Genomic DNA, 22,431 nt, shown 5'->3' on the forward strand with positions numbered 1-22,431 from the left:
ATTTACGGCTAAGACCGTGATGGAGGATGCATCGTTAGCATCTCTCACTTGAATGGGCCTCCAAAACTAGCAGAGTAATAACAAACACTGGCCCCGCCCCCTTTCAATCTGTCATGAGTATTCATTAACTGGTCAGGCAGGCCCAGACTTGCCTGCAAAATGATTAGATCAGACCAATACATGTGAACTTACATTTGGAATGCAAGGACTATTATTTGTTTTGCCTTGAAATTGACAATCGAGGCGATCCATTGATGTATCAGCCATGGCTTCTGTCAATTTGCAATCTCTAACTCACTAGGTCCATGTTTATGAAATTAGAGTAAATACACATCAGTCTACAGATGGCTCTGATGATTTGGCAAGGGTGTTCCAGCCGGGTCTTTAATTAGCCCTGCCCCAACACATACAACTCCACAGTCCACAGTCCCCAAGGAATCTCAGTGGGGACTCAGCGAAGAGGGAAAAAGCAGCACAAGAGAGGGAAAGCATATTGGAGGGAACACTGGAGGGAAAAGTGAAAGGACACATACAAAAAACAATGGCACGGGGTGTTGCAGTGCAGGTGGGTGTTGACTATTTGACTAACGAAAAAAATAAATGAGTGCGATCTATGTCATTCCTACCATCCCATTGTCGTCCATGTCCCTCATGTGGTAGACACCCATGGAAACCTCAGCAGTACAGCTTTGGTTCCCTGAAGTACTTGTAGAAGGTACCGGACGCTCACCTCCTTGGCTTCCTGGTGGGAGCTCATAATAGGTACTGTCAGGCTCTCTGTATGCACAATAGACCAGATAGTCAACGATAACCTTATTTTGTAATGCAGCAGGAAAATAATGTCCTTTAAATCCACAACGGCTAAGATAATGATTTTTTTTTGGGGGGGGGGGGCGCATACCTTGAAATATACATGTAAGAAAACAAACATTTATCGCGCTAAAAGCATATGGAAATGACTGCCGTTTGTGTTCACACTCACAGAGCGCTCCACAAGTGCTCAAAGTTGCCGCCTTCTTCGTTTAGTGGCGTCTGAGACATTTTGGAGGTTGGGTAGTCAGGCGAAGGGCAGATCACTCTGTGAAGCACACAAATTATTACTTGGGAATGAGCAGCTCTAAAAAATGGATGTATACTGTTCTGGATTATAATTTACATCACACAGACGTACTCGCAAACACTCACACGGAGACACGAACACACACGTACACGCTAAACCACGAGCTGACGAAACGCATGCATGCACGCGCACACAGGTGTGATGGAACCAATGTAGTTTGAGAGTGTCAGGGGTCCCGGGCGTGTCCAGGCACGCCAATTCATCCCTGAGAGAAGGCTCAGCATCACTGCCTCCTCCTAAAGGTTCACACCCATGGTGCTCCGACACCAGTTACCAGAGCAACCAATTATTTTTCTATTCATCATTGTATGTCTATAGTATTTCTTCTTAGTATTTCGATAGTAATGATTTTCATGTTCGGCAGATGTGTCCTATATAAGACAAAAAAAAAGACATTTTGAAACAACAAAAAATAAGTCATATTTTGTCATACAAGAGAACAGTTGCAGATACCTCGTTTCGGTCTTCTCCCCATTTTGCACGTCTAAAACGAATTTGGATTTCAACTATATTTGTTGTTGATGCTCGGTAATATTGCTTTTTGCATGCCGAAAAAGAAGTCTCAGATAGTGATTCTCGGCCTTGAGTCGGCCTCCTCTCCCCCTTTTGCACGTCTAAAAACTGGACTGGAATTCGATTGTATTTGGTGTGGATGTTCGTTTAAATAGTTTATTTTATTTATTTTTTTTTGTATGGCGATTTCTTCTCTTAACAATTTGTTTGAAGCAGAAGGGCAGATAGATATGTCAGCCTGTCCCCACTATGGGTTACGGGCCCCATGGCAACTAAAACCTAATACAAAACCACACGCACTGAATGCTTCCCATGAGTCCGTTCATGGGGAAAAAGTACACGCTCCCAAATGTAAAGAAATTAATTATATGTATATTTATTCAATTGTCTTTGCATGCGAGTGATTTCATTTGATTTGGCAATTTTGTTTCATTAAAATGCTTTGGCATTAAAATGAGGATGGCATAAAAAGTCGGCTCAGTATTGAGTCCTGTTGGGATGCAACTGAAGAATTGACTACAGCGATCCTATTTAAAAGGAAACCAAACTTTTCAGATTTGTGATTATAAGACTCACAAAACGGAAAAAAATGCCATGTTGACAAAAACCGTTAAACCATGAAATTAAGAAGGAACATTGTCTATCCGAGATTTTAGCATTAACAAAATGATTGTTTTAATTCAGACAATTCAGACATATGCTATATTCTAGACCGAAAAAATATTAGCACATATATAAAAGGAGCGTTTGACATTTCGCCAATAACACACTTAAACAAAATAAATAAATCGACCTACCTGAAAAGTGTTATTATCCCAATCCAGAAGGATTTTTTTTGTTTCCAGAGCCCAATGTTTATTGTTGAACATACCCAGAGACTTAGCCTCCATATAACGCGCAAAAGCAAAACAACGAAAAGAAAAAATCGACCAGACTATATGACTTTGATAAGAACGCCGCAGGACACTGACTTTTCGGAGAAAGAAAATGAAAGAGTGATAAGGACAGGGAAGCTGATTTACATGCTGCCCTGGGAAGTGTGAGCTTACTTCAGTATAGGTTAAGGAAGAAAAAGGGAGGCGGCGGGCAGCGCGTTTTGGGCGCACACAAGCGGGAAACCTCCATACACGCAGATGGATGCCTTTTGGCAATATTTTCAAGACAGGCTTTCCAGTGTTTTATGAATTATTTAGATGTCTCAGCAAGAAGAAACAAGGACATTTTATAATTGGCGTTAGACTGTGTCAAATGAAAAATGTATTACAACACTTCGGAAGAAATTTTAACATATGAAACTTGCATAGCCTAAAACTAACACTGTAAATACAGCGGTCTCACAGGTAGACGGAATCGTCAGCGCATGGCAACTATTTGGATCAGCTTTACTCAGAAAATAATGTGAAGAACGATAAACTACATTTCCCACAATGCACAAGAAGCAGAGCGATTCGCTGATTGGTCATCTCCCTTGTGTCGTTAACGTTCACACAGACAAACCAGCTCTTGTTATGACTTCTGTGTGCTAATGACAACCAAGGCTTACTTTTTCTTAAAATTACGCTCTAGGGTGGACTGAATCCCGATTCAAGGACGATGTGTGGACCCCGGTTTTAAAAGTAGGTTTGCAAATAACATTCGGTGATGTGAATTGCTTGTTAAGCTAGCGTTGAAGTAGTCTTGTAACCGTTAGTGACGTGTTCGCTTTCTGCAGTAACTGCGAGTGTCTTCACTAACAAACGGCCAAGTCGACAAATTAAGTTGAGGTTTAAAGTAGTTTCGTATCTGATTTAAGCAATCTCCTTGGGTTTTTCTTAGTCGTGAGTCGGTGAGCAACCTGTAGCCTTCTTCTGAGTACAAATATACAATATGTTTTTACTCTGATGCTATGTCCTCATATTCCCTCCATACAACGGTAAATATATTTTAGGAGATACCGTGCGCGGTCTTAAGTCTTTGGGCGCTTTTGCCCCTAATACAAAAAGACTTTGTGTACAATGGGGAAAGCGTGCTGTTTCTTGGGTGTATGTCACCATCTCGTGTTTAATTTGGAAATTACCCGCGCCAAACGAAGAGGCTGCTCTTACTTGCATGAGACTCATCCAAGCGTCTTGATAAGATAACGTTAAAATTCTTGTGTAGAAGTCCTCAACATGAATTTCTCCGAGTTCTTCAAGCAATCCAACCAGCTTTGCAGGGTCTCGCCAGATGGGAAATATTTAGTAAGTTTTAATAATTAATTGTCATTATTAGAACATATTTTCAATCAAATTTTATTAAGTTTTTACAAATACTTTTTTTGCAGGCTACATGTGTACAGTACAGGTTGGTGGTACGGGATGTGAGCACGCTACAGATCATGAACCTCTACACCTGCCTGGACCTTATATCTCACATGGAATGGTCGTCTGACTCTCAGTTCATCTTGTGTGCTATGTACAAGAGAGGACTGGTACAGGTAGGATGTTAGAAGATGCTGGTAATCCGAAACCGTTCCTGGTGGTGTTGTAAATATATTTTGATGGAAAGGGGACATTCATTTTGCTGTTTCAGCTTTGTTTGTTTTAGTTCTAGCCTCAGCTGTAAAGACCGTTTTTACCAAACATTGTTGGTAAAAAGTGAAAGTTATATTTGACTTATTAACTTAACGTTTGCAGCAATTATTTTTATTTATTCAAGACCCCATTGTGTTTTGGATGACAAATAGGCCTGACACAACCCTGTTGCAAGTGTTGCACCGTTCTCAAAATGAAAGTGAAAATCCCTAGTATTAAAGAAATGGTTACTGTACCTTTTTTCATTTTTAAACTAATTGAATGAATGACGGCGATTGGTGTCCTCTAGTTTGTTGAATTTGCTGTGTTTTTTCTTGTTTTGTATAAACTGATATAGGAAGTCATGCTGTTAGGCTAATGCTGTTTTTGATGTGCTAATATAGTATGGTAATTCTGTCAACCAAACTTTGATTACAAATTAATTATATAATCTCAAGGAGTCTAGAACACAAATTGTGACAAATTGCTTTACATTACCCCAGTGGTTCTTAACCTAGGCTCGGTCAGACCCTAAGGGTTCGGTGAGTCAGTCTCAGGGGTTCTCCGGTTCATTTTGTGCATATACTGTCCCTATGTCTTGAATTGAAAAAGAAAAAAAAAGTATTTTATTTTTCATTTAAGGGTTCAGTACCTTCAACAAGGTTTAGAATCACTGCATTACACATTGTCCTAGTTCTCTGAATAGAAAAAAATACTTGATAGAGCCTTGCTCGAAACATAGTCTGTAAAAATCAAAGATCAAGATGTATTTTTCAGACAAAAGTTTCTATCAATGAAAGAAGTTGTGCATTTTATTGTAATTGTGCAGCACATCATGTATCTTACCTCTGAAGGGGGATCCATCGCCAGTCTTTCATGGTTTCAAATGATTCTTGGACATGAAGTTAAAGAAGATCTTGTTATGTATGTGAGAGCTATCATTCGTGATGATTATCCTGCTGATTGATAAGTATCTTTCTCCTCAGGTATGGTCGTTGGAACAGCCCGACTGGCACTGTAAAATCGACGAAGGCTCGATCGGACTGGTTGCTTCTCGCTGGAGTCCAGACGGACGTCACGTACTCAACACCACCGAGTTCCATGTAAGTGCCAAGTTGGTGCGTGCAAGCGTGCATGCATTCTTGCGCACGCAAATGTGTTTATGCATATGCTTGTCTGTCTGATTTCCACTGTTGCTGGCCCGCAAGGAAAGGGGGGCCTTAAAAATAGCCAGACACCAGAGCCTTAACAACCCCGCCCGCTGCATGTATTCAGTCTGATTTCATTGCCCCTCTCCTGTTAGCACCCTGTCATACATTGCTCTTATTGCGTCTGGATCATATTTTTGCATCATGTAGGTCTTGCATAATCTGAAGGTTGTCGATCAAGGAAGAAAAAATGTACTTGTTGCTCTCAAAATGACTTGCATCAAAGTTTTGGCTATTAGTGAGCTTTTAAAGAACGATTGAAAAATTAACTGTGTCGTAATTCTTATAGAATAGCAGCTGTTTCCAAATATGTGATAAGATTATTTTTTTCACTGCTGTGATATTGACATGCTGTCCAACTTTTTACACCAAGCACTACAATACACAAATTGCATAGTAGGTATAAGCTTTAATCATAAACGAGATCCTTATTCCCATTGAGTATTTAAATATTACTGCATGCTACGATAACATTATGCAGTTTGAACCATAGGATGTTGGAATATATGATTTCTTGGACTCAATGCAGCATATATAACACAATATTTAATGAAAGGATACAATCTCAGCTATAGATTTGGTATCTTGTCATTTTCATATTTTGTGTCCGTGCAGTTATAAGCAAAGAAATTGATTTATTTTCCCCACTCTTGGGCATGAAAGTTTTCACTACAAGGGCTAAGATATCACGCTGGATTTTGCAGCGAATAAGGAAAAAAATATAGTGTTGCTATTATTAGGTATTATGTATTTATTTTATTTAAAAAAAAATCTCAACAATCAAATTTCCTCATCCGAATGGCAGTTTTTGCCATTTATAAACTGATTTTCCAGGGGTGCATTTTTCAATGGTTCATTCTTTGTAAACGTCAAGTCTGACTGAGACATGTTGGACCAAACGATAATGAGGGCTAATACTAGCTCGAGTTTAGAGTGAGTTTAATACTGAGGAATGATAAGATGCCCAAATCTTTTCTTCAAAAAGTCCTCATGTATCACTGTTGGGGTTTTTATTGGGAAGGTGCTCGTTTCAAATTAAATTAAGTTACACTTTTTAATTTGGGTTGTGCAAAATGGCTAATTGGTGCTCATTTATCTCATAATGTGCTATTCTTTTCCCAAACACAACATGACCCCTTGCTATAAAAAGGAAAAAAAATAATTTATTCAACTTTTTTATTGCGTTCTGTGGTGGAGATGATATTGTATGTAACACCAAGTCCCAACTCCCCCTATTTTGGCAGGATTCTTTATTGTCCTATTCGAGCAGTGCTTTTCAATTATTTTTTGCAAAAAGTCCAACCTAAGAAAGAGAAAACCTTTGGCACCCTCACACCCACCATAACGACTCTAAATAAGATTATTATCGATAAAAATTGTATAGGTATACCTCAAATTGTCACCATCATTTTCAACATTAACAAAACAAAACAAAATAAATCAACTTTCAACAATTTTTAACCACTTTTTACAGTTTTTACATATGTTTCACGTCAGTCTAAACCAGAAGAAAATAATCAAGTGAATCAAAGTGCCTAAAATAAAAAGTATACCAATCCTTATTTTATCGCAATTACACTTTACATGACAAATGCATTCACTCAATGGCATTGAATCTCAGACAGGTTGGAATTGCAGGTACAGTAGAGATCAGGGGTCCCCAAACCTTTTCTCGTGGGGGCAGAATAACTTTTCCCTTCTCTGAGCGGGTCCAGTTTGTAACAAAAAAAATAATGATTGCAGAGGTGGCAAAATGCAAGCATTTGGTTTTCCAGAAAGCCACACATAACCAAATATTAATAACCATTTTGGGAATTTGGACACTATTAATGACATTTTCCTTTTAAAACAAAAATGAAACAATCACATCTTTGTGGACACCATCTTTTGCAAGCTCTTTTGAATGAGCTTCACTGTGAAAACCAGGAAGCAAGCAAGCTAATAAACCAAACTAAGTGATATGACACCTACACACAATATATATTTCACTGCTGTACTCGTATGATTGTAGAATGGATTTTATCCTAGTAGATTTCTTTGTAATTGTATATATAGTTTAGTCAACAGTATGGCTCTTTCAGGTCTTAAAACGTAAGCTTACCTATGGTATAGTCATAATAGATTCATGCATTCACATATGTGCAAGTCTTGATCATGTGGCTAAGATTGGGAAAAAAATGATGACAAAATGTGAAGGCGGGCTGAAGTTTGGGGACCACCGGGATAGATAATGAGCTGGTATCAGCTACACATCCATGACAGTAACACCAAAATAAATAAATAAAAAATTGTAGGCTACTGAATTCTGCCAATGCAAAATACTGTAAACCAAGCTGTTTTGCCATAGCGAGGGTGCGTTTTATATAGCTGTTCCGCCTGTTTTTTTTTTTTTTTTTTAATTGAGGAAAAAAAAGGAGGAATCTACTATACTTGTGCTGAGCACTTATTTGGGCAACACACTCTTTTGCTAATTGGGACATGTCTATTCTAGAGGATGTCACTATTTGATGATATATGGGATATACTTTGTCGGCCAACAATGTGACTCCTTAATTTATACTATATTACTGTTTATGCTTTGTTTCTGCATTTGACCACAGGCATATTTCTTGCCCTCTGCAAACAAGTCTAATCACCGGCCAGTATGTAATACCAACAGATTTATTATTGAGTATTTACGGTTGGAAATTAATTTACCGCAGCCAGTGTCGCACTTACTACTATCTTGACAACGGGGCGGCCGAACTTGCCTTCACCCCATTGCGAGGTTTCATTAAGGCTGCGCCAGACGGGTGTATGTGTCAGGCTTGAGTTTCAGCGTCACTCATAAACAACCTGCTATAATAACTTGTTTAGGGACAGCTGCCTATGGTGCGAATCGTGCCCCTGTATGCGTTTGTCTGTCTGACTATGTGACTGTAAAGCACCTTAGCCATGTGTGTGCTTTAGCTGGTTGTCCTTTATTATTACGTTTACATAAGACCAAATCTTATTACAATAATACTGTAAATGTGGTGCTGAGCGGGAAATATAGAAAAGGTTAATCAAGAAAAATTGCACCCAAACATGTTGGTAGTATTAAGGCAAACTATCAAAAGTTGGGGAAACCTATTTGTCAAGACAACATACACATAGCAGTATTTTCCAGCAGGGAGGCGAGACAGAACACGTCATCATTGACAGTGCGTCTGTTGTCACTCATCTCCTGCTCAGTTGTTTTCTTGGTCAGAGTCTTATAAATCTGAGTCCAGAGTCAATATAGATGCAATGAAGGACCTTTTGCCAGTATTAACTGGAAAATTGTCAGACTGACTCAGATTTGTTGGCAGTCTGACCAAGAAAATGCTGTGCATTAAATGGGAGACAGTGGAAAAAAGGAGCAGCTGTCAATGGTGCCATGTCACATCTCCACACCCTGCTGGCGAGTATGGCTGCTTGCATGATATCTCGACAAATAAGTTGCCTGATCTATTTTAAGGTTGCGCTATAACCTGCAGCGAAAGGAAAATGTGTTTGGATGCCGTTTTTCATGATCAACCAATTTCTTCCTAGTATCACAGGTGCACTTTAAAGCCACATGTTCCTAAAGAATATCTCTCCCTTGTAGGTCATGATATTACTATGTTTTTTCAGAATAACTGTGCTATTCTGAAATGCTTATTGTTTAATGTCAATCCTTTGCCTGTTTGCCTGACTGCTCCTTTTTTTTTTTTCTGACGAATGGTACATAACTACTAAGCTTTACGAGTTAGCTTTTTGAGCATATCTTGAGTGTTGTCCCATACCTGCCACTTAGTTTAAGGTCTGCTAATCTGACCAAGGGAGACCAAAGCAAAATCTTTCCTGTGAAGGATTCATTGTTGAACCTCCTCGTTGTTCGTGGGGGGCAGGTAAAACCATCTAACAAAGATTACACCTACCTTCAAAACTCCCGCATTCTAATATTTATCTCTGACTTTTGTAAAATTATCATCACCGATCTCAATGGGTCCACCCTTACCTGCTGTAGGGTGCTAAACTGCAGCCAAGAACCTCATTTGGCTCAACACATGTAATTGCTTTTAGATTGACGGGTTCGGATTAGCATTCTTGGTACTGCTGGAGCCAGCTTGCATCCAACCTGTCAGCGATGCTTCTGGGCTAAAGTGCCGAGATGGGCATGATGACAATAGTTCAGCCATACTTTGCGTAGATGTTGACTTGAAGAGGCTCCAGTTCCTTGATAGAATCATGAGGCTGTAACAAGAGAAATGGGCTATATTGGTTTGAGATGGCCCCTTGCGTGGAATGCCTACAGTCTAATCCCCTGCTGACAGATCGAAATATATGGCAGCAAATACACTTGCCCGTTCACAGCCCGTGCGCAAATCAGGAATCGCTGTTATGCTTTATTTTATGTTGCTGTTTTTAAGTCTGCTTTTCTAGCTTAAATCATTCTGTCCACAAGTTTTGCACTGCGGAGATATGGGAATGTTCAACACATCCTAAAGCTGATTGCTGTACAGTACTGCTACTTTGGGACAAAGCGTGACTGTTTCTTTCAATTCTGTTTTCTTTTTGCGCCATATTGGTATTGGTTGTCATGATGGGATGTTCCGGATGTGTGCTCTGAGATGTTATCGGAGTTCAGACACAGCTGGACGTCTTCAACAAACAGGCCACATAAGTGACAGATGCTGGCTCAGTTCAAATTCATGTTTAAACGCTGTGATGAAACCTCTGAACATTCTTAAATGCAACATGTGTGACTGGTTAATTTAGATAGTACAGACTTGTCTTCAGACCTCGCTTGTATGTTCTCTGCCATGTGTATTTTTGATGGTTTGTCTTTTTGTTTTCATATGGGACATGCTTTTATTTTTTGTTTACACACTCATACTTAAATTACATAGGTACGCGTTTATCATAGGGCTGGAAATAATCCACATTTTACATATGGACATGCCTTATACGAGATAAGATGAGACACAGTCATGACTTGTCTTTTGCCTGTGGTGTTTTGACAGCTGAGAATCACTGTGTGGTCCCTGTGCACCAAAGCTGTGTCTTACATCAAAAATCCCAAAGCTTGTCACAAGGGTGAGTATGAGAGTAATTCTGTTGTAATGAATTGCTTGTTGTTTTCGAGTGTATGTATCACCAGAAACCCTCTGAGACAGGGTCAGCAGCACGTCTCTGAATCACATGCCGTTCTTTACCTTGCGGCCAGTTCCGTTCTATGTTTAAAAAGTGTACCCCTCGCTCTCTGCAGACAGCTGTGCCCCTCTCAGTAAATGGGACATGCTTTTCATAACGGGCCTGTCAGCAGCCTGGGTAAAAATTTTGGTCTCCGTTCGTGCCCTTGCATGACCTACGCATCCTCTCAGCTGCCATAATAAGTCCGTGATGCTCCACTCATAAGTGTTGTGACACTTGACCAATGCTTATACGTAGAATGCCACAGTTTGAATTGTACAAAATCAAATGACATTTATTTGGATTAGCATTTTGTTCCACTCGCAATGATAGTTTTGTGTTTTTCTTTTGTACCTGCAGGTATTGACTTCAGCAAAGATGGCTCTTATATGGCCTTGGCTGAACGTCGTGACTGCAAAGATTATGTTTGTGTATTTGTCTGTGATGACTGGCATTTGCTCAGGGTAAGCAGAAGACACAGCCACAGCATTTTCTCCATTTAACACTTTTATCGGAGTGGTAACATACATAGATGTCCTGGAAAGCACATTCTGGTCATCTAATGCAACGGTTATTATTAGTTTGATTTATTACTGCCTGGATTCTTTATGGTGTAAATATGTCGTTTTTTTTGTTTTTTTTTAACAGCATTTTGAGACTGAGACGCAGGATCTTGCAGGGTTAGGGTGGTCACCCAATGGCTGCATCCTGGCTGTTTGGGACAGCTGCTTGGAGGTAAAGTACTGAGTGCTGGTACCTGGTAGCTGTATTGCCAAGCTCATGATGATAATAGAGTTCGAAAGGAGGGTTTAGGATTTTTTTTTTGTTTGTAATTCTTGTTCATAATTTTCATTTGCTGTCAATGACATCTCTATTCATGCAGAAAAGCAAAAATCCACGACTGTACATGCACTTCTGTATTTTGTGTCAGGTGGCATGTGAACTTCTGCTCGGCACGTGAAAGAAAGCATCTAGCCATCTTTAGCGATAAAAATATATTACTTTGTCTATAATTATATGTAATGTCTAAAGTATTTTTCATGTACACTTAATACTTTTATAAACACATTTGATCACTTTCTGTCAACTGAAAAAAAAGTGCAAAATGCAAAACTGAGTAATGATTAGGTGAGCAATGCGGGGATTGACCTGGATGTCACTACTTAACCCACCACCTAAAGTCATAGTTAATTTACAAATGAAAATCTTAAAAAACATAGGGCAACATAATTTAGGCATAAATATGTCAAATGCGGCACCCGTTCAACTGCTAATACCACAAGCACACATGACAAGAACTAATTTCCTTATTTATTTTATTTTCTAACTTCGTAACCCTTTCTTGGCAGTACAAGGTGTTGCTGTATTCTCTGGACGGCCGGTTGCTATCAACTTATAATGCCTATGAGTGGTCGCTGGGGGTCAAGAGTGTTACCTGGAGCCCCAGCAGTCAGTTTCTGGCCATTGGTAGCTATGATGAAAAAGTATGGATCATCATTTTTTTTTAAAATCTTGCCATAAAACAAATCTTGGAAAGAAGTGTTTTCACCTTTATTCCTACCACATGTCAGAAATAATAATGTTCATGACTGTAAACACATTGTAGGTACGCATCCTTAACCACATTACATGGAAGAAGATAGCCCAGTTTGAACACCCAGAAACCATCACCAACACTAAAGTTGCAAGTATTTTCCGCCATCGTTCTTATACCGCAAGGCCATAGATCTCAATTATAACCAAAGCTACATGTTGCTTTTGTAGGTTGTCTATAAGGAAGAAGAGAAAAGGACGGCTGCTCGCACAGAAGAATACTCTCCACACAACATAACCATGGACTCGACTCTCTTTAGCAGTCAGAGCAAATGTATGTCAGTGTTTGCCTTTTATTGCGTAAAAGCAAAACCGTTTTATATTTCACTCATTTGACTACAGCACGGATGGGCCGGAGAGCTCCGTGTTTACCAGGTCCCTTTCCCCAGGTCACCCGATTCAAATAATTAGTTTATCAGCAAGCTCTGCAGGGTCTTGAAAATTATCCTAACTATTTGGTGTATCTCGGAGGGAAGCATCGAAAATGTGCAATATACCAGCCCACCAGGACTGGACCGTCTATGGACTGCAGCAATTCTAGAGTCAAGTAAATCCCATTCTATCTAGTCATCGGCAGCTTTCTTCTCGTTTCCCCCAGATGAGATTCACCCAGTTCCAGTTCAGATGCCTATGGTCAGACCAGACCCAGACAGAGCGAACCCAAAGATTGGTGTCTCTACGTTGGCCTTCAGCTCTGACAGTCGGTACTTAGCCACCAAAAACGGTCAGGCATCATGTTCTCCCCATCTCTAACACAGTGTCTTTGTTTACCAGCGCTAAGGCTTGTGTAGTCCACAGAACACCTTCAAAATGCTTGTGGATGTGTACTTTTGACCGCAGATAACATGGCCAGTGTCATCTGGGTGTGGGACATGCAGAAGATGAGCCTTTTGGCCGTGTTGGAGCACATGGCATCTGTGCGCTGCTTCCAATGGGACCCAAGACGCTCGCGGCTGGCGATATGCACTGGCAACACCAAAGTTTATCTGTGGACCCCAGCAGGATGTGTTTCTGTTGAAGTTCCTAGTGAAGGTAACATGACGATTCATGATTGGTTTTCAGATTTTAGGGAAAAAAAAATTAAGTGTTTCTGTACATTCTGCACATATGCGTAGTTACACTGTTTGCTTTTAGGTGGTTTCCAGGTCCAGTCGCTGATGTGGCACTGCCATGGTGATCCTCTCATCCTGCTTGGGAAAGAGCATCTGTGCTTGTGCTACACGAACACTGGCACTGAGGACGAATGATCTGAGCAGGTACAAAACTGGTGGAGAAAGGCTCTGCACTCAGTTACCACCAGCCTAATTGACTTGAAGTACGTTTTACTGAAGGTTTCAGAAAACCTGGCAGTCCTATTTTGGATTAAAAACGTTTTAAATCAAAGTTCCTCACACTGAAAGGGTGACTGCTCAGGCTCTTGACTTTTCACATTCCTTCTATTTATAAATATTTGTTCTTTGCCATGACAATTTATATGTTTGGAATAAAGTTTGACAGATAATTTGGTATGTTTTATTGTGAGACTTTATTGAGAGCTGAATGGACAGCTGACTACTGGCACAATACTATACTGGTCTGTACCATTATAAAACACACACATACACACTCGGCATGTGGACACTATGAATACGACTCATGATCTGGCATCACTGGAGGAAACGTCACTGGAGAAAACACTTAATCATAATTGATTTTTTTGCAAGGAAAAAGTCCAGAAATATGATGAAAAATGAAAGAAGCACATTTTTATATGTTTGATGTGGCAAAGAACTTCTCATATTACAATTGCAGTATATAGAGAATTTTAAGAATAAAAGTGATTTTTACAGAGATGAGTGAAAAAAGTTCAGGATAAAAGATCTGTCTTGTTTACCTTATGTATAGATTTTTTTTTTTTTAACGGACTACTCATACTGTAGAGCAGGTCCCGTTTAAAAAAAACAAAAACATTTGTAACATGCAATAACAATGTGTAATTTAAATTACAATAGACATTAAATTCCAGAATTCCATCTGAACCCAAAAAAAACAAAATTTTAGAAGCTTCTTGACCTTTTTCAACAACGTATATTACAGTGATTGGCAAGCTACATAAATGTTGGGAGAGGGCCACAATTTTCCATCAGCGCTAATGGAAGCCACATATACTAGGACCACACATTTTCTTACCAAATGTATGACAAAAATACCATTTAAAAAATGTGTCGGCCTGCTAGATATAAAAAAAATATGCTTATTGACACTCTTTTAAGTGCAGTGGGAAAATTAAGCGCATTTGTACATTTTCTCGTAAACCCCAAATCTTGTATAACTCTAATATACCTCATATTCGCAAGCTTGTCAAATGACGTTATTTCGGCAACCAGTCCAGGTGAAATATATTTTATGCAACGTGTATCTTCCAAAATGGCTTTACGAACGGAAAACATGGCAGATGAACTATTGCTTAAGGACAAACACCTTTATGCTTCGTCTGAAAAGGAATAGTGATCTAAATACCGTTAACAAATCCTGGCGAGCACCATGTTGAGAGATAAGGAGTCTGTTTAGATCGTTTGCATCTACTGTACTTGGATTATCTACCTCTGTTATAGTGTTGTTTGCACGCTCTGGAGTCCATTTAATGCCACCTATAGTATGGGAGAATATCGTCTGGCTGGGGTAGTATCACTGTTGCGTGAAAAGTGAACATCTTGACCTCGCGACAAAACGCCTTGCGTAAAGCGTAAACGACGCAATCCATCTGAACGCAGCATCAGAGTATTAGGTGCTGCAAAACCCGTGCCCGGCGCATCAAGTATGAAGCAAACTAAACTTTTGCTGCAGGCTTGTTTTCGTTATAGTGAATTTCAGTGCAACGCAAATGCAGGAAAGAAAAATCATATTATCCAACAAGGGGGAATTTTCCTTGAACGGGGACATAAGAATGAGGGAAAGGTTTCAATGCATGGATTTTATTTCACACTGGGCGGTATTTTCTCACATGCAAGTTTCATTGAGTTTTACTGTATATACACACACTCACACACATGAATGTGACTCTCAGGGCACTGAAATGTGGACATGTGGGAGACCACTGTAGTATAGGGAAGCCAATCTGAGTGTGTGTTGTCCACACCTGAGCTACTGACATTTTTTTTTTTTTTTGACAAAAAGACATAAATTAGATGCAAAAATTATACACATTTGTTTGGTAATACCACCTGGATTCATGACAAAAAGAAAAGTGTCTATTTGTGCTTTAACATAGCTGTCATCCGCAAACATAGATCATACAACACTGGCCATAAAGAGAATGGTCACATAGGATCATTTATTGTTATGGGTATGAAGAATATTCTGTTATTCTCCACAATAAACAAGCAAAATTGTTAAGAGACAACACATCTCATCAATTTCCCTTTTAACAAGGCTTATTTCAATTAATCACCTGACATGACATACAAGTACTTCCCTTTCCAAGAATCTGGACAGTGGCCTCATGATTACTTCATTTCTTTGAACTAATAGATCACGTCTTTGGCACTAAAAGCCGTCGTTAACAGTTAATGTTCAAAAAAGCAGCAAAAGATTGTAACACACCCAGTCCAGGACAAATGCAAAATATAAAAGAAAAAAAGGCAAATGCAAACGTTGTGGTTTTTCTCACTAAAGTTTGGCACATGCAAGAACTGTATAGTGGCTATTACATGAATGGAGTGCGGTTCTAAAAACGAATGAGAAGACAGTCCATGCAAGTTTTCTTGTCTGCTACAAACAAACTGTGGTGTGATTTTTACTCTCTCTGATTGCATAAGAGGACAAACAAGGCCACGGTCCCGTTTGGAGAAACTGTCCCTAAAACCCAATCTTGCCACGGGTCATGGAATAGCCCAGCTTAGCCTCATTGTTGATGAAAGACATAATGCCCAAGTAGGTCTCGATGAGGAGTGGTCTCTCCAGGATCAGGACTCCGTTTGCCCGTCCAGGGATGGGGTACTCCTTGTGGGCTCTCTTTACAGCCTGTACCAGCTGGGTTCGAAAATTGTCCAGCTGCACATATACAGATAGCAGGCATTTAATTTCTGTGACAAATCAAAGACACAATGTGCAGAATTTAGAGTTGCCGTTGACTGGTGTTACAGAATGCATGTGAATGCAGTATGCGCACTACAGTGTCACAAAGAGACCATATTTTGGAAGCATACTCCCAAGTGAACGAGAGAGCGAGCCAATACAAATACCATTTGCCATTGGTTTCTGTGCACAATAGGGCGGATTCTACAAAACTTGGGCAAATATATCAACACTGGTTAGCTGTCCCGGGATTCCGCGGACATACAGAAAATAGGCACACAAATCTTACCGGTAAAATAGAATGCAGGACAGCGATTCAGGCACACGAGGATGAACAACACAAAGGCATGCAGCGGTTTTCCATGACAGAAGGAAGCCGCAGGCTAAGGTCACTTCCTGATTGAATCGAATCGAATCGAATCGAATCATTTTGAATTGTGGACCCCAAAATCAGAATTCAAGCGTGAGACTTCCCGCCCCTAGTTTTTAGAAATCAAAATACTGTGTTAATCATTGTCCATTTACTCTTTTATTCAGCAATACAGCAATACACTTAAGTTTTTTTACAACTTAATTTGCCATGTTTGTTTTGATCTCGCAGGTCACGTTTTGTCGTTTTTACCCAAGATCTCGTCGTGAGATTTTGTCTGCAGGGTTTCATTCAAACTAAAAGTGCTATCTTTAGGCCCTAAACAACATCAACTCAGCAATTTTGTTAGTATCAGCGACAAGTCAAGGACTGCACAATCAGGTAACAATGAGTCAGAAAGTAAAAAAAAAAGTAAAAAGCTAAAAGAAACGCTTCGGTATATCGACAAGAGGAATGTTGACATGGCGAAGCGGACTTCTCTACCAAAATTGACTGTTACATCAGTGGTTGCGATATGAAGATGAAGGGAGGCTAAATGTAAGTTCATTCAATTGTTTTACTGTGACATTTGTTAATATTTGTTATTGGTTTTTGCACACATCTTGTAAATACGGTTTAAACCTTAAAATGTGTCCTTTTTACTGCACACTTTTTTTTCCTCCAAACATTTCTGGTAGGACCCATAGCTTTTTAGTGTTGTGAGACCCGAGGACTCAACACATTCCAGAGGTAAAATGAGCATTGAACCAGGTATTGGATTTTGTCCAAAGGGGTTTACCTGACAAAGGGAGGCCACTTTCTCATCTGCATGGGCCATGGGGTGCTCTGTGAAGGTGTTGTAGGGCATATCTGTTGACCAAGGGTTCCAGCGGTTTAAAAAGGAGGCTCGGGGACGCTTGTCCCACTGGACACGAACCCCTACACCATCTCTCCTGGAAAAACACTTATGGTAATACTCGTGCTCTGCCACTTATGTGTTGCTGATCCCTTTTTTTGCTTTTTTTTTTTTTTTTCACGACATTCGCATGGACAGCAAAGTGAGAATTTCATTGTACAGAGAAACTTGTTTCTAAACTGCACACATGACAATAAACACTTAGAATCTTGAAAATGGACTTTGACACAAGTCAATAAAGTACTGAGGGATGAACGTTTGTGAACTTTGGCAAAGGGTAGAAACGTTCTTTTTCATCACGGTTCAGTTGGAGATTGCCAGCAATCGCCAAAATAATGTCAGTGGTTGCCAAATGTTCATCAGCAGTTTTAATGTTTTTTGATCCTGCTCTTGTTCAAGTTTGCAATTTATTTGCAACAAATCAGTATAGGCAAGCGTCTTGCAGCCTGCGGTGACATTTTGGCATCCTTGGGCGTTATTTTGCCCTAGGTTGGCGATAATGAATGCACCCTGACTAGCTCAAGAGAGCCCCTCAGTGGCATAGGAGCTTTTTGGATGGTATTATGTGTTCTATATTATGTTACTAGAGCATTATGTCATCTCAGTTATTCACCAGGCCTACACCAGATAAATAAATACCTCCTTCAGATTGACAGCCACGCGCAATAGGGCAAAAAAAAAAAAAAACTTGTATAGGGTCCGTGCAGTTTTTCATTGTTCTCTTATTTGCAATCGTAATGTCCTTAAGATGGTATCCCACTGAGGGCCGAATGCTGGCGAGTGGCCATGAAGGCAGCCGCTCCTTCAGGGTTCAGTCGAGGTTGCTACAAGGTCCCCCAGATGTTCTTTTTGCATGGAAAATGTATAGACATTCAACAAGAGCAACGTCTTAGCAACCTCGAACAAACCCTGGAGGAGATCAAAAGAGCCGCTATCTTCACGGACACTTGCCAACATTTGCGGCTTAAAAACTGCATGGTACAGACAAGACTACTGGTTTAGACTGTAACTTAATCATATGTTTGTGCATTTGCTCTAAAATTGAAAAATGGCCAGCTAAGCCATTTGATTGGTATCTGAGTTAGTTGATTTTGTATTCATATTTTTAGCAAAAAAAAAGCCTGATTGGAAGAACCCTGATGCAGACATAAACCGGCAAACAATTATGTTAAAATGGAGACAATACAACAACATTTTCATCAAAGGTCAACTGAGGCATGCGTACTTGTTTAGGGATTTGGGCGGGAACTCAAACTCGCCCACTGAGATGGTGTCCACAGCGTTGAGCGAAATTCTGACGACCTGCTGACACAGCAAGTTGATGAAGTCGTACTTGCACACCAACAAGGACCTGCATATTTAAAGCAAATCAGCCTTTCTTTAAAGGAAACATAAGTGAACGTAAACAACAAATATAGCTCATGCAGACAAAATAGCGATTTTAAGATTCCTCCTCCAAATGCAATTTTTTAAATGCACACAGCGAGTAATAAAAGTTGAAAATGCACAACGTTACCCACCAGCAAAAAATTAAACAGACAACTGCCTTATGTACGACCGTTTCTTTACACAATGTAGTCGCCAGATACCGGTGATTTCTCACAATCCATCCATTCATTATCTGAACCGCTATAAAGTTAATCGTCATTTCCAGGATCTCTTTCTGTAACAACTCCATTTTCTACACTTTTAATTTTATGTGTTTAAAGCAACATTTTTTGTGACAACATGACCACGTACGTAAGTGACAAATGAACTGCCCGTGGGAAAGTGAAAAGTCAAAGTCAGGTTGTAAATCTAACGTGAACACTGTTAACCATGGAAATGAGAAGATCATCGTAATTGGTCCTACTCCGCGCATAGATGAAGTGGCTTCAAGTATTTCTTTTCCATAGTACGTTGATTGAAAAGTGAAAATGTTAAACCATCAAAGTATTTTGTACTGTAAAGTGACTATTGTCACATTGACTGCAGGCTGATTGCAGTTTGAACTATAAAGATGCAGCAATATTGCAGATTCTATTTCAGTAAGCAAAAAGGAGCATGGTGGGCTGAGGGATTAAGACAGATAACAGATGTATTGTCTATCCCGACGCTTACGACGACTGAATGAAAATTGCAATTCCAACAATTCCACCTTTTTTTTTTCAAGTTCCCGTCATTCCTTGTGTCCATCTCTGATAATGGCCATGCCCACATTGAGTCTGTCAGACCGACCTGGTTGACTGGCTGACCAAACTTTCAAAGCAAAATAACCTCTTAACACAGCTCACATCTAAGCAATACAAAAGAGGAGTGGCAGTGTTGAAACTGACTCCATGCAAATTGGCCCTTAAAAATGAACGAGGCCAAACCGGAGACGGCCAAACGATGACAGGGACAAGTGGCTAATATTTAGCCCACTGGTTGTAATTTCAACAAGACAGCTTCACCACTTCAAGACGTGTTTTATAAATGTTTAAAGTTGTCCTTGAATTGTGTGGGAGATGTTTTAAATAGTTGAGAAAGTAAATGCATGTCTCTTTAAAGAGTGGACACACAAACGCTCATTGATACATGCATTTTGACTTACTTCTCTGTAATGAGGACCAGTCTCTCCTTCTCGTTATTCCAGTGGTCAATCCTGCACATGATTGACACCTTAGTTTAGCACGATGATGCATCATATCATATATCATGCTACCAACAATAACATATCATATGCTAATAACAGTGACAGTTATGATGCAGAAAACGAAAATCAATTTCCTTTCCAGACATGAAGACATTCCATTGTCATATGAAGATTTCTCAACAAAAGGCATTAGTAATTGTAATGGTATGTAACTTGGAAAATACATACAGTATTATACACACGCACACACTTACTTACTGAGCCAGAAGCCAGACACTCAGCACCTCTCCATCCTCAGAGGGAAGAGCCACAGTCCGGATGTCGCTGACCGCCTGCTCGATGGTACCTGGCTGACATCATCATGAAACACATTGTGGGTCATCATCATCACTACAGTCACCCCTACCCCACACCTGATAACAGACTTCAGTACAGAAACCACACATTTGTAATTTGTACTGTACTGTCTCTTCCAACCACTGACAATGACATGACTGGCTAGAAGACTAATCGTGCATGATGATGATCAAGTAGACCCAGGATAAAGGACCCGCTTTACTGGGGCACGTGCTCCACTTTAAAGGAGTTGCGCCCCAGTATAAGGTACTGACAGGCCAGTACAGCTGGAGTGGGAAAAACATTGCTGGGCAGCTAGCACAGCCACTCAACTGTTTCCTTACTTTCTTTAATTCCTGAACTACAAAATGAATATACATTATGCTGCATTATATTGGGAAAAGGACCATGTATTCTATAGCCGTTTTTTTTTAACTTCTTTTAGTAAGGCTAAGAAAAAAGTTATTTTTTGTTAAAATGACAATACATAGTAAGGCTATAAAAATTAATGTACTGCACATATTTATTCTGTCTGTTATGTTTTAATCGCCATTTCCATCACTGAGGGCGTTTCTCTGACTCAGGGGTTGAACCCATACTGTCATCCATGTCGGTCTTAGGACTGCAAAGCACTCATCCAAAAATATAAAACGCTTATGAACCATTGTTAATGAACAATATGTGTCCATGTGTGTGTGCGTGTATATATAATTCTGATGGGGGCAGATTGGGATCGGGCTATATTAGTACTTGATCTCTGACAACACGTTGTTTGAGTTCATTTTCAAGCTTTAATAAAACAAGTAGTGGTCACCATTTTTTTCCGCCATGGACCGGTTTATAGTGTAACAATTGTGGTGACAATGTGATAAATTGGATAATATATGCTGTTGGATAATACCTAAGATGTTTGTGTGTTTATTTTGAATATTCTGAAGCCCGATATCAGTTGTTGCGGACGACCGAAGTAGGGTGCCTTAGCTCAAGTGAAGCTTTATGCCTAGCAACGCCCCTGCAATCACCATCGTCATCAATAATATAAAATTTCACACAAACGCAAAGAACATGGACGTCGCACCCGGAACACAAAATAGTCTTTGACTTTGGCTTGCATGGTGGGGTTGTGCACGTGAAAAGGCGTCAGCGTTTGCAGCGGCCCGCAGCAGGCAGCCCTGGCTCCGTGTCCCAAGCTGAGGCTCCGCCCGGCCTCCAGCGGCGTGAAGGCAACCTCCACTCCTTCCTCGGCCTCGGCCGGATGAAGAACCGCGGCTCCGGGACTCTCGGGCTCCACCGTGTCGTTTAGCTGAAGCATGGCAGGCTCGGAGCTCCTCGACGGAAATGAGAAACGTTATTTGGTGGAAGCACACTCGCCCATTGCGCACCAACAATGTTTTGATTGTGGAAGCGCTTCGTTAACTTCCGCCTTCGTCTTAAAGGGACAGTCACAAGTTTACGTCATTGCTTAAACAGAAAACGCTCGCAAAGCTTGTGAAGAGATATTGAGCCCTTGGCTATTCCTATCACGCATTCATACAAGGGTTAATGTTTCAAATAGAGTTAGCCTTGATTGTAATTTCAAAAGTAGACTCACAGTTGTATAAATTGTTACATCATGTATAAAAAAAATAAAAATATAGTACGTAGATTGGGGTTTCAAAGCAGTTATTCCAAGTTAGCGTTCAAAGAAAGGTTAGCGTTTCAAAGTTACTAACTAGGGTAAGGGCAGGGCTGTCAAACTCTTTGTTATCATGGGCCACATTGTAGTAATAGTTTCTGTCAGAGGGCAGCTATGACTTTGAAGTCAAATACATTTTAAGTGTGTTTGTCACACACTTATGTAGTTTTTATATCGGAGACCTGCAAAGATTGTTCAAAAATTGAAAACAACTTGCAGTTGAGTATTCTAGCCAGACACTTGGAAGTCACGGGCAACATAAAATGATGTGGCAGGTCATATCTGGCTGGGCCTTGAGTTTGACAGCTGTGGTTTCAAAGTGTAGTTTCAATGTAGCGTTAAGGT

General features: G+C 40.1%; 2 protein-coding genes across 3 annotated transcripts; one reads left to right on the forward strand and one right to left on the reverse strand.

The window, feature by feature from the left end:
* Positions 1–3,102: 3,102 nt before the first annotated feature.
* wrap73 (WD repeat containing, antisense to TP73) lies at positions 3,103–13,641 on the forward strand. Its single transcript, XM_088407781.1, has 13 exons — positions 3,103–3,249; positions 3,773–3,852; positions 3,936–4,088; positions 5,151–5,267; positions 10,379–10,451; positions 10,908–11,011; positions 11,196–11,282; positions 11,897–12,031; positions 12,154–12,231; positions 12,312–12,414; positions 12,739–12,864; positions 12,981–13,172; positions 13,275–13,641. Exons 2-13 carry the CDS (start codon positions 3,784–3,786, stop codon positions 13,385–13,387), a joined length of 1,350 nt encoding a protein of 449 aa, XP_088263907.1. The 5' UTR covers positions 3,103–3,249; positions 3,773–3,783; the 3' UTR covers positions 13,388–13,641.
* Positions 13,642–15,427: 1,786 nt separating this feature from the next.
* On the reverse strand, positions 15,428–21,832 carry tprg1l (tumor protein p63 regulated 1-like). Of its 2 annotated transcripts, none has more exons than XM_088407783.1 (6): positions 21,514–21,832; positions 20,334–20,425; positions 20,034–20,084; positions 18,687–18,812; positions 17,345–17,498; positions 15,428–16,172 (listed from the first exon to the last, which is right to left on the reverse strand). In XM_088407783.1, exons 1-6 carry the CDS (start codon positions 21,721–21,723, stop codon positions 15,978–15,980), a joined length of 828 nt encoding a protein of 275 aa, XP_088263909.1. In that variant the 5' UTR covers positions 21,724–21,832; the 3' UTR covers positions 15,428–15,977. The 2 variants fall into 2 exon arrangements, with proteins under 2 accessions (XP_088263909.1, XP_088263908.1); XM_088407782.1 differs by having other exon boundaries at positions 21,490–21,832.
* Between the last annotated feature and the right edge of the window lie 599 nt (positions 21,833–22,431).

Source organism: Hippichthys cyanospilos, chromosome 2 (genome assembly GCF_059441005.1).
Source record: "Hippichthys cyanospilos isolate Australia breed blue-spotted pipefish chromosome 2, RoL_Hcya_1.0, whole genome shotgun sequence".
Lineage (NCBI taxonomy): Eukaryota > Metazoa > Chordata > Actinopteri > Syngnathiformes > Syngnathidae > Hippichthys > Hippichthys cyanospilos.

What these genes read in the sequence shown, in the direction of transcription:
- wrap73 (XM_088407781.1), top strand. Translation starts at nt 3,784, where the DNA reads ATGAATTTCTCCGAGTTCTTCAAGCAATCCAACCAGCTTTGCAGGGTC. An exon ending in CGCCAGATGGGAAATATTTA is followed by an intron (nt 3,853 to 3,935) that starts GTAAGTTTTAAT and finishes CTTTTTTTGCAG; the next exon opens with GCTACATGTGTACAGTACAG. An exon ending in ACAAGAGAGGACTGGTACAG is followed by an intron (nt 4,089 to 5,150) that starts GTAGGATGTTAG and finishes CTTTCTCCTCAG; the next exon opens with GTATGGTCGTTGGAACAGCC.
- tprg1l (XM_088407782.1), bottom strand. Translation starts at nt 21,723, where the DNA reads ATGCTTCAGCTAAACGACACGGTGGAGCCCGAGAGTCCCGGAGCCGCG. An exon ending in AGTGTCTGGCTTCTGGCTCA is followed by an intron (nt 20,085 to 20,333) that starts GTAAGTAAGTGT and finishes AATCATGTGCAG; the next exon opens with GATTGACCACTGGAATAACG. An exon ending in AAGTGGCCTCCCTTTGTCAG is followed by an intron (nt 16,173 to 17,344) that starts GTAAACCCCTTT and finishes GTATATGTGCAG; the next exon opens with CTGGACAATTTTCGAACCCA.